Source organism: Anomaloglossus baeobatrachus, chromosome 8, assembly GCF_048569485.1.
Source record: "Anomaloglossus baeobatrachus isolate aAnoBae1 chromosome 8, aAnoBae1.hap1, whole genome shotgun sequence".
NCBI lineage: Eukaryota > Metazoa > Chordata > Amphibia > Anura > Aromobatidae > Anomaloglossus > Anomaloglossus baeobatrachus.
This window is the reverse complement of record NC_134360.1, coordinates 161,780,270-161,792,570: the sequence shown is the minus strand read 5'-3', so window position 1 is coordinate 161,792,570 and position 12,301 is coordinate 161,780,270. Positions and strand designations below refer to the sequence as shown.

Below are 12,301 nucleotides of genomic sequence, written 5' to 3'. Positions count from 1 at the left end.
CTTCTAGCTCTTATTGGGAGACCCAGACGATTGGGGTATAGCTACTGCCCTCCGGAGGCCACACAAAGCACTACACTAAAAAGTGCAAGGCCCCTCCCCTTCTGGCTATACCCCCCCGTGATATCACGGGTTCTCCAGTTTTAGTGCCAAAGCAAGAAGGAGGAAAGCCAATAACTGGTTTAAACAAATTAACTCCGAGTAACATCGGAGAACTGAAAAACCGTTCAACATGAACAACATGTGTACCCGCAAACAACAAAAAAATCCCGAAGGACAACAGGGCGGGTGCTGGGTCTCCCAATAAGAGCTAGAAGAAAAGGAATTTACGGTAAGTAACAAAATTCCCTTCTTCAGCGCTCTATTGGGAGACCCAGACGATTGGGACGTCCAAAAGCTGTCCCTGGGTGGGTAAAGAAATACCTCATGTTAGAGCTGCAAGACAGCCCTCCCCTATGGGGAAGCCACTGCCACCTGCAGGGCTCTTCTACCTAGGCTGGCGTCCGCCGAAGCATAGGTATGCACCTGATAATGTTTGGTGAAAAAATGTGCAGGCTCGACCAGGTAGCTGCCTGGCACACCTGTTGAGCCATAGCCTGGTGTCGTAATGCCCAAAACGCACCTACGGCTCTGGTAGAATGGACCTTCAGCCCTGAAGGAACCGGAAGCCCCGCAGAACGGTAGTCTTCAAGAATTGGTTCTTTGATCCATCGAGCCATGGTGGCTTTAGAAACCTGCAACCCCTTGCGCGTACCAGCGACAAGGACAAAAAATGCATCAGAGCGGCGCATGGGCGCCGTGCGGGAAATGTAGATTCTGAGTGCTCTCACCAGAACTAACAACTGTAAATCCTTTTCATACCGGAGAACCGGATGAGAACAAAAAGGAAGGAAAGGGTATATCCCGATTAAGAAGAAACGCGGATACAACCTTAGGGAGAAACTCCTGAATAGGGCGCAGCACTACCTTGTCCTGGTGGAACACTAGGAAGGGAGCCTTGAATGACAGAGCCGCCAGCTTAGACACTCGCCGAAGCGACGTGATCGCAACCAGAAAGGCCACTTTCTGTGACAGGCGCGAAAGGGAAACTTCCCTCAGAGGCTCGAAATGCGGCTTCTGGAGAGCAACTAGTACCCTGTTCAGATCCCATGGATCTAACGGCCGCTTGTACGGGGGCACAATATGACAAACCCCCTGTAGTAACGTGCGCACCTTAGGAAGACGTGCTAGACGCTTCTGAAAAGAACACGGATAGTGCCGAGACTTGCCCTTAAAGGGAGCCGAGCGACCAACCTCTTTCCCAACCAGATTGCAGGAGGGAAGGCAAAGTAGGCAATGCCGATGGCCAGGGAGACCCTCCCTGAGCAGAACACTAAGATAAGAATATCTTCCACGAGTTGTGGTAGATCTTGGCAGACCGCGGCTGGCTAGCCCGTCTCATGGTGGCAATGACGCCGTGCTCACGGTCGACCGACGGTGAGATGCCACAGATCACGGTACCACGACCTCCCCGGCCATTCTGGGGCGACGAGGATGGTGTGGCAGCAATCGGTAGCTGGAACTGTGACCAATCCTGAGCCAAGGCGCCTGTCGCCAGAGCTCTTTGATCGTAAGACCGCGTCATGAAAATCGGGACCTTGTTGTTGCCGAGAAGCCATGACGTCGACGTCCGTCTTCATCCTGCGTCTACAGAATTCTTGCAAACAAACGGGTGCAGAGCCCATTCCCCTGCGTCCACGCCCTGGCGACTGAGGAAGTCTGCTTCCTAGTGTCGTACGCCCGGGATGTGAACAGCTGATATGGTGTATGCTCTGTCTTCTACCCATAGCAGAATCCGCCGGACCTCTTGGGAGTCTTGTCGACTGCGTAGTCCGCCTTGGTGGTTGGTGTATGCCACCGCTGTGGATAGTCCGACTGAATTCGGATCTATTTGCATTCCAGCCACTGCAGGAAGGCTTGCAGTGCAAGATACACTGCCCAGAGCTCCAGACCACTGAGTTGAAGAGTGGACTCCTCTGAAGATGGTCTTTGACCGTCTGGAAAAGCTAAAACTCGCCTCTGGATGAGGCGCCTCCTTGAAGGAGAGACTGTCCCCTCGTCTGTAGTGAACGCTGTTTGTCCAGCGGAAGCTTCACTATCGCTGAGAGAGTGTGAAAACTCTCCAGGAGATGCCAGCGATTGGGTTCAACCTTGACAAGTTGAAGACCCACCCGAAACTCTGGGAAGGGTCCAGCGCCATGTTCAGGTTGTGTTGGCATGCTTGTAAAGGAGAGTGCCTTGACCAGTAGATTGACCAAGTAAAGGATCACAGAGTGACCGTGAGAGCGCGGGACTGCTCCCTCTGCTGCCACGAACTTGGTGAACACCCGTGGGGCTGTCGCCAGCCAAAGGGTATGGCTACGAAACGAAATATTCTCGTCTTTAATAACGAATCGTAGCCAACGCCGGTGCCTCGGAGCAATCGGCACGTGTAGATAAGCATCCTGATGTCTATTGAAGCTAGGAAAACTCCTTGAGACAGAGAGGCAATGACGGAGCGGAGTGATGCCATCCGGAACCGCCTGGTTTTCACGTGCTCGTTAAGCAGTATAAAGTCCCGAACGGGACGGAAGGAGCCGTCCTATTTTGGCACCACAACCAGGTCGGGGCAAAATGCGTATCTGGTTCCTGAAGAGGAACAGGGATTACGGCTCTTTCCGCCTGCAGAAGAGCCTCGGCTCGGTCGGTGTGATAGTTTGAAAACAAACTGACTCTCACTCACAGGCCCTCAACCTGCGGTAGGTAAATGCCGCTAAAGCGGGGGAGTCTGCCCCCCCGCGGTTGCGGAGTGAGAGGGCTGAAAATTATGAGGAAAACGCTTTGGTAGCGGATCCTCCGGCTGCCTTCCCCGGGCGTGAATTGAGCCCGCTAGGAATCTATGCCCTTCTGGGCTTTTTGAGTCGTCTTGGATAGTTGAATGATTTCATTCAACCCTTACCAACAGACTATCACTAGATAAAGGCAACCTGGTTAAGCACTTCGTTGGAAGCAGCCTCTGTTCCAATCTCTCAACTACTAGCCTCTGCGTAAAAACACGGAGTTGGCGGATGCCACTGACGTCCGGCTCGTAGAGTCTCGGACAGCAATAACAGCATGATTCGCCATGCCGACATTGCGAGTTAAAGACGCTGCTGGGACCGAGAGTACCTGTGACAGCGACCCTCTGCGCAATACTAGCTGAAATAGCTTGGAGTGCCTTCACGGCTGCGACTGCCGGAGCAGCCGACCTGCCGATAGCTTCATAGACAGATTGCAACCAGAGGCCAATCTGCCTGTCAATGGCCTTTTGAAGTGAAGTCCTATCCACCACTACCACTATAGATCTAGCTGCAAGCATGGAGATTGGGGGATCCACATTTGGATACTGGGTCTAGCGCTTGACCACGTCAGGGGGAGCGACACGTGTCTCATTAATACGGTCGGAGAAACGCTTATCGTGATAAGCGTGTCGTTTCTGGACTGCGTCTCTGGAGTCAGAGTGCTAAACAAGTACTCAATATATAGAGATTTCTCTTGCTGTGAAGCTGACCCCTCCACTGGAGGAGTTGAGGGAGAAATACCCAACCTTTCGTTGATGGACGCAATAAGATTATTCACTATAGCGTCACCATCCGGTGTATCCGGATTGAGAGCGGTGTCAGGAACAGAGTCCTGAACAGCTACGTCTGCCTCATCGTACAGAGAGTACTCCAGCTGGGACCTTGCCCAGTGATGTAGTCGAGGGCTAATGCCAGCGAGCCCGCTGAGGCCATCTGGGACTGTCGACCGTGTCGGATGCCTGCTCTCTGGGATGCCTGGAATCACTCTGGCGCCTTGAGATGCTCCAGATCAGGGCGGCCAGGGTCATTGCAACCATATTGCCCACGGTCTGCTTGGGGTGCAAAGTCTGTAAGATGTCAGTCATAGTCACAGACAAAATATATCAGCGGAAAAACTGCCACTTCGTCCCTGTCTCTGGACAGAGATCACAGGTGGTTCCTTTGGCCACATATAGCAGAGACCCCGGTTGAGCAATTGCACGCACTGGGGGTCCTGAAACCGTATGACATGCAGTACAAGCAGCATTGAAAGCCCGTGCATTGGCAACTTGTCTTTTTCTGCTGTTGTTGTCTAGCTATCTAAGAGCCTAGCCGAGGATAGCGACCGTACAGTGAATAGTCATACAAGCATGAAGTACAAATAAACACTTCAGCACATGTAGTACACGCAGCATTGAAAACTTGTGGCTTGGCACATTTGCTCTTTTGCTGCTGTTGTCTATTTATCTAGGAGCATGAGACAAGGATAGCGACATACAGTGAATGTATAGCATACAGCATGACAGTAAACACTGCAGCCCATGCAATCCAAGCAGCATTGAAAGCTTGCGCGTTAGCACCCTAGCCTTTCTGCTGCTGTTGTCTATTTATCCAGGAACATTAGCCAAGGATAGCGACATACAGTGAATGTATAGCATACAAGCATGACAGTAAACACTGCAGCCAATGCAAGTCAAGCAGCATTGAAAACTTGTGCCGTAGCACCATTGCTCTACTGCTGCTTTTGTCTGTTTATCTGGGCGCATTAGCCAAGAATAGCGACATACAGTGAATGTATATCATAACAATAAACCGTGCAGCACATGCAAGCGAAGCAGCATTGAAAGCTTGTGCCTTAGCACAAATTGCTCTACTGCTGCTGTTGCCCAATCTGACAGTAAACACTGCAGCACATGCAAACGAAGAAGCATTGAAAGCTTGTGCCTCAGCAGCATTGCTTATTTGCTGCTGTTGCCCAGAATAGCGACAGTACAGTACAGTGCATAGCATATCAGCACACAGCCCAAAAGCCCACTTCAGCATTAGTGGTGTCAGTTGCTTACCGCCCGCACAAGAGCGGGTGCGAGGTCGCCCAAAAACCTGTGACTGGTTCCGTTCTCCCAGAGTGGAAACCATAATGGCTGCCGGCTTCTCTTCCCCGTCCTGTGCAGAGGGGCGGGCCGTGGGCGAGCCCCAGCCAAGAGCGGGAACCCGGCGTCTCACTGTGTTCAGTGAGAGGGGGCTGGAGAATGCAAAGCAGACTCCAGCTCCCTGCGCTGAGCTACTGTACAGCGTCCCGCCCCTCCTCTGACTGGCAGGGCTGGGGCGGGAACGAAACGAAAACTAGGCCGCAAAGCCGGGGACTCTAGTAATAAGCGCGGCCGTCCCATGTGCACGGCCGACGCCGAAGTCCCCCGGCGCACCACAAGTCCCAGCCGCGCCACAATGTAAAAAAAAAAAACCAGCAGCGGCCGGCGCGGCCGTTTTCAATACATAAATTCACTCAGCAAAGCTGCAGTGAATAATAGCACCAGCGCTCCGCGCTGTTGTCCCCGGCGCACTAACACTCCCAGCAATGCTGGTGTGTGTGGGCGCGATGTGCATGGGAACACAGAGTACCTTGATGTAGCAGGGCCCTGTCCCTGACGATACTCAGCTCCATATCCAGCAGGTTCTTTTGGGTCTGTGGATGGAGCTCGGTCTCTGTGCCTGGAGACCGGTAAGATCCCACTTCACCCAGAGCCCCTCATGGGGATGGGGAAGGAAAACAGCATGTGGGCTCCGGCCTCTGTACTAGCAATAAGTACCTCAACCTTACAACACCATCCACGGGTGAGAAGGGAGCATGCTGGGGGCCCTATATGGGCCCTCTTTTCTTCCATCCGACATAGTCAGCAGCTGCTGCTGACCAAAATCTGTGGAGCTATGCATGGATGTCTGACCTCCTTCGCACACAAAGCTAAAACTGGAGAACCCGTGATATCACGGGGGGGTATAGCCAGAAGGGGAGGGGCCTTGCACTTTTTAGTGTAGTGCTTTGTGTGGCCTCCGGAGGGCAGTAGCTATACCCCAATCGTCTGGGTCTCCCAATAGAGCGCTGAAGAAATATGTAGGCTCAGCTCCCGACATACTACCGTAGTTGTTGGGGTTAAAACAGCCGAGTATATCCTGTCTCTCATGTTTATTTGAACTAATCAGGTAATATTTTTTTTACATGGTTTATGGAATCTTTTAGAATATTTTTTCAAGTACCATCAAGAATATTTCAAGTATATCTTTTAGAATACTGGTGGGAATTATCCATTTCTAGTTATTTGTGATAAACTTGTGTTAACTGCAGTAGACAAGTGTCAGACAATACATAATGGCATCATTGGACGGGCAGTCGTTTTCCTGCACACATACCTGTTCTGGCTGGCGGTGCCCGCTTGCTGCCATGCTGTGCTTGGGTAGGTGGTCTGGAGATCTGGATCTTTTTGGCTTGTGTGGCAGCATTCTGCAGAGAGTCACTAGAGGTCACAGAGGAATCTCTACAGATTTCCTGACTTTTTCTCTTGTGACCACAGATGGGTGTGGACGCTTTCACAGAAGCTTCAGCGCTGATGGCACCTGGCACACCAAGAACTGAGCAGTCTGACACATTTATCACAGGCGGATCTGGGAGCAGAACAACCAGAGGGTCTCCAGCCCCATCCGATTCAATGTTCCTCAATCTTCTGCGAGACTTCGGCTGAGGTTTAAGTTGGATTTCGTTGCGATCCGCAGCCTTGACTTTGACAACAGTTGCTGATGCTATGGGTGGCTTTACGGGACCCTTAGTGCCAGGCTCATCATTCATCAGCAGAGATTCAGTTGTTTTTTCATCGTCCTCCTCAGCTTGTACAAAAGTAACAGTGTTCGATATTATGGGCAGATCCTTCGCCTCCTCATTTTGTAACCCATGCTGCCGTCCCTTGGAATCTCGTACCTTTGTAATAGTGGATGATATTATAGGTGGTTTCGCCAAAACATCGGTACCAGTTGCACCAGCACTAAGGGGTCTTCTGTTTCCATCCTGGGCACTCAGTTTTGTGTCGGTGGAGGAGGATTTTGTGGGTGGCATTACATGAGCATTTCTATCATTTCTTAGCAGACCAAACCTTTCTTTTTGCTTTTTCACACAAAACGTTAACCTGGCGCTAGCCGTCTCAAAATCCTCTATGGTTCTGCTGGGCAACTCTTGGTTTATACATCCCCTTCCACATGGTGTCATCCTCACCTCTTCATGGACAACAGAACATTTACACGAAGGTGAATTTAAGGAGAAAGCTACTGACTCCGGTGTAAGGAAGTTGTCCTTCACAAACTGATCTGGTGACAGGATTGGAGTCTGAGAAGCCGCAGTTATATAGTCATCTGAGACCAAGGAAGCGTGATTTACAAAGTAGTCTAGACTTCGTGTGCTTCTTTGTGGGGTCTGTAGGACTGCCGGTGGAGTCCGGCTCCTGGAGAGGACACTTCTACTGTGCTCGTGTTTAGACTCCTGGAAGGAGTGAGAAGACTGCGAGTGCGTCACTGTAAGCTCAGTGCTGCAGAGCTCCGGAGGAGCGGTGTACTCATGGATTACACTCGGGGTACAGATAAAATTACCCTGCTGGCTGGGTGTGGAGATAATTGGGGACATTGTGACTTTCCTCTGATCACTTACAGTCCACTCCTCTTCAATATACACATCCCTCTGTATGGTGGACGTGGTGGTGACTTCCTGAACGGTCTCGCTATACTCTGTGCTACACAAGACAGAATAAGTCTTTGATCTCCTAAGTGATCCGGGAGTAAAAGCCTGAAGCTGGTTAGCGAGTGGGCTGACTAGGGCGGTCGGGACCCTGTTCTCCACACTTAGTCTATGCTCAGTCACTGGAGAGGGACTGCACACTGGCTTGGATAGGTTCTCACAGGACTGTAGGGGACTTCTTGCCCTCTGTAATGAGCCATGACCACTTTTGTTTGTTACGCTGAAGGTTTTGTTTTTCCCGCCATTAGGACAAGGCACTTTGGTCTTCAGTGTAGCTTTGGTTCCAAAGGGTGAATATTTATTTTTCACGATATTCCATTTGTTTCTCTGGAAGAAAATGACCACTATTAATAACGAACACAACCAAAACCAGGGGATAAGAGTGTCTCTATCCTCACTAACACCTAGGACAATGGTTTACTGTTCTGTCTCTCGCTCCCCTCACATACACACTACAGTGAATCGTGGCTCCATTTACATTGTGCCACTCTTGACCAGAGACCTGCCTGCAGGATTTCCGCTATTTTTTTTTTTTTTCCAAAGAAATCCATGTTCTCTTTCAGTAATCATCTTTTGAAATGTTATGCTAATAAAAGCGGAAGTACAGCGAAGCTGAATGTTGCCCATGGTCTTCTAATGCCAGACTGGGTATTTTTGTTGTTCCTTCATTCCTTGAAGGGCCAGCACTGCTTTTTCAGAGACGTGCCTCTGGCCAAAAGGGGGGGGGGACAAGAGACAGAAAGGGGGGGGACAAGAGACAGAAAGGGGGGGGGGGGGGGGGACAAGAGACAGAAAGGGGGGGGGGGGGACAAGAGACAGAAAGGGGGGGGGGGGACAAGAGACAGAAAGGGGGGGGGGGGACAAGAGACAGAAAGGGGGGGGGGGGGGACAAGAGACAGAAAGGGGGGGGTGGACAAGAGACAGAAAGGGGGGGGTGGACAAGAGACAGAAAGGGGGGGTGGACAAGAGACAGAAAGGGGGGGGGGGACGACAAGAGACAGAAAGGGGGGGGGGACGACAAGAGACAGAAAGGGGGGGGGGACGACAAGAGACAGAAAGGGGGGGGGGACGACAAGAGACAGAAAGTGGGGGGACGACAAGAGACAGAAAGTGGGGGGACGACAAGAGACAGAAAGTGGGGGGGGACGACAAGAGACAGAAAGGGGGGGGGGGACAAGAGACAGAAAGGGGGGGGGGGGGACAAGAGACAGAAAGGGGGGGGGGGGACAAGAGACAGAAAGGGGGGGGGGGGACAAGAGACAGAAAGGGGGGGGGGGGACAAGAGACAGAAAGGGGGGGGGGGGACAAGAGACAGAAAGGGGGGGGGTGGACAAGAGACAGAAAGGGGGGGGGTGGACAAGAGACAGAAAGGGGGGGTGGACAAGAGACAGAAAGGGGGGGGGGACGACAAGAGACAGAAAGGGGGGGGGGACGACAAGAGACAGAAAGGGGGGGGGGGACGACAAGAGACAGAAAGGGGGGGGGGGGACGACAAGAGACAGAAAGGGGGGGGGGGACGACAAGAGACAGAAAGGGGGGGGGGGGACGACAAGAGACAGAAAGGAGGGGGGACGACAAGAGACAGAAAGGGGGGGGGGGGACGACAAGAGACAGAAAGGGGGGGGGGGACGACAAGAGACAGAAAGGGGGGGGGGACGACAAGAGACAGAAAGGGGGGGGGGGACGACAAGAGACAGAAAGGGGGGGGGACAAGAGACAGAAAGGGGGGGGGGGGACAAGAGACAGAAAGGGGGGGGGGGACAAGAGACAGAAAGGGGGGGGGGGACAAGAGACAGAAAGGGGGGGGGGACAAGAGACAGAAAGGGGGGGGGGGGGACAAGAGACAGAAAGGGGGGGGGGGACAAGAGACAGAAAGGGGGGGGGGACAAGAGACAGAAAGGGGGGGGGGGACAAGAGACAGAAAGGGGGGGGGGGACAAGAGACAGAAAGGGGGGGGGGGACAAGAGACAGAAAGGGGGGGGGGGGGACAAGAGACAGAAAGGGGGGGGGGGACAAGAGACAGAAAGGGGGGGGGGGACAAGAGACAGAAAGGGGGGGGGGGACAAGAGACAGAAAGGGGGGGGGGACAAGAGACAGAAAGGGGGGGGGACAAGAGACAGAAAGGGGGGGGGACAAGAGACAGAAAGGGGGGGGGACAAGAGACAGAAAGGGGGGGGGACAAGAGACAGAAAGGGGGGGGGGACAAGAGACAGAAAGGGGGGGGGGGACAAGAGACAGAAAGGGGGGGGGGACAAGAGACAGAAAGGGGGGGGACAAGAGACAGAAAGGGGGGGGGGACAAGAGACAGAAAGGGGGGGGGACAAGAGACAGAAAGGGGGGGGGGGCGGCAAGAGACAGAAAGGGGGGGGGGACAAGAGACAGAAAGGGGGGGGGGGACAAGAGACAGAAAGGGGGGGGGGACAAGAGACAGAAAGGGGGGGGACAAGAGACAGAAAGGGGGGGGACAAGAGACAGAAAGGGGGGGGGACAAGAGACAGAAAGGGGGGGGGGACAAGAGACAGAAAGGGGGGGGGACAAGAGACAGAAAGGGGGGGGGACAAGAGACAAAGGGGGGGGGACAAGAGACAGAAAGGGGGGGGGACAAGAGACAGAAAGGGGGGGGGACAAGAGACAGAAAGGGGGGGGGACAAGAGACAGAAAGGGGGGGGGGGACAAGAGACAGAAAGGGGGGGGGGACAAGAGACAGAAAGGGGGGGGGGGACAAGAGACAGAAAGGGGGGGGGTGGCGGCAAGAGACAGAAAGGGGGGGGGGACAAGAGACAGAAAGGGGGGGGGGACAAGAGACAGAAAGGGGGGGGGGACAAGAGACAGAAAGGGGGGGGACAAGAGACAGAAAGGGGGGGGGGGGACGACAAGAGACAGAAAGGGGGGGGGACAAGAGACAGAAAGGGGGGGGGGGACAAGAGACAGAAAGGGGGGGGGGACAAGAGACAGAAAGGGGGGGGGGGACAAGAGACAGAAAGGGGGGGGGACAAGAGACAGAAAGGGGGGGGGACAAGAGACAGAAAGGGGGGGGGACAAGAGACAGAAAGGGGGGGGGACAAGAGACAGAAAGGGGGGGGGACAAGAGACAGAAAGGGGGGGGGGACAAGAGACAGAAAGGGGGGGGGGACAAGAGACAGAAAGGGGGGGGGGACAAGAGACAGAAAGGGGGGGGACAAGAGACAGAAAGGGGGGGGGGACAAGAGACAGAAAGGGGGGGGGACAAGAGACAGAAAGGGGGGGGGGGCGGCAAGAGACAGAAAGGGGGGGGGGACAAGAGACAGAAAGGGGGGGGGGACAAGAGACAGAAAGGGGGGGGGACAAGAGACAGAAAGGGGGGGGACAAGAGACAGAAAGGGGGGGGACAAGAGACAGAAAGGGGGGGGGACAAGAGACAGAAAGGGGGGGGGGACAAGAGACAGAAAGGGGGGGGGACAAGAGACAGAAAGGGGGGGGGGACAAGAGACAGAAAGGGGGGGGGACAAGAGACAGAAAGGGGGGGGGACAAGAGACAGAAAGGGGGGGGGACAAGAGACAGAAAGGGGGGGGGACAAGAGACAGAAAGGGGGGGGGGGACAAGAGACAGAAAGGGGGGGGGGACAAGAGACAGAAAGGGGGGGGGGACAAGAGACAGAAAGGGGGGGGTGGCGGCAAGAGACAGAAAGGGGGGGGGGACAAGAGACAGAAAGGGGGGGGGGACAAGAGACAGAAAGGGGGGGGGGACAAGAGACAGAAAGGGGGGGGACAAGAGACAGAAAGGGGGGGGGACAAGAGACAGAAAGGGGGGGGGACAAGAGACAGAAAGGGGGGGGGACAAGAGACAGAAAGGGGGGGGGGGACAAGAGACAGAAAGGGGGGGGGACAAGAGACAGAAGGGGGGGGGACAAGAGACAGAAAGGGGGGGGGACGAGAGACAGAAAGGGGGGGGGACGAGAGACAGAAAGGGGGGGGGACAAGAGACAGAAAGGGGGGGGACAAGAGACAGAAAGGGGGGGGGGACAAGAGACAGAAAGGGGGGGGGACAAGAGACAGAAAGGGGGGGGACAAGAGACAGAAAGGGGGGGGACAAGAGACAGAAAGGGGGGGGGACAAGAGACAGAAAGGGGGGGGGACAAGAGACAGAAAGGGGGGGGGACAAGAGACAGAAAGGGGGGGGACAAGAGACAGAAAGGGGGGGGGACAAGAGACAGAAAGGGGGGGGGACAAGAGACAGAAAGGGGGGGGGACAAGAGACAGAAAGGGGGGGGGACAAGAGACAGAAAGGGGGGGGGACAAGAGACAGAAAGGGGGGGGGACAAGAGACAGAAAGGGGGGGGGACAAGAGACAGAAAGGGGGGGGGACAAGAGACAGAAAGGGGGGGGCGAGAGACAGAAAGGGGGGGACGAGAGACAGAAGGGGGGGGACGAGAGACAGAAGGGGGGGGACGAGAGACAGAAAGGGGGGGGACGAGAGACAGAAAGGGGGGGGACGAGAGACAGAAAGGGGGGGGACGAGAGACAGAAAGGGGGGGGACGAGAGACAGAAAGGGGGGGGACGAGAGACAGAAAGGGGGGGGACGAGAGACAGAAAGGGGGGGGACGAGAGACAGAAAGGGGGGGACGAGAGACAGAAAGGGGGGGGGGGAAAGAGACAGAAAGGGGGGGGACAAGAGACAGAAAGGGGGGGGGACAAGAGACAGAAAGGGTGGGG

General features: G+C 54.6%; 1 protein-coding gene across 1 annotated transcript in view; it reads right to left on the bottom strand.

Annotated features, from left to right (window-relative positions):
* The window catches only part of ASPM (assembly factor for spindle microtubules), a 189,962-nt gene that overhangs the window by 172,362 nt on the left and 5,299 nt on the right, over positions 1 to 12,301 (bottom strand). The window contains exon 3 of the mRNA XM_075322190.1: positions 6,240 to 7,935. Within this exon, the coding sequence (XP_075178305.1) occupies positions 6,240 to 7,935 (1,696 nt within the window). The remainder of the gene's footprint in view (positions 1 to 6,239; positions 7,936 to 12,301) is intronic.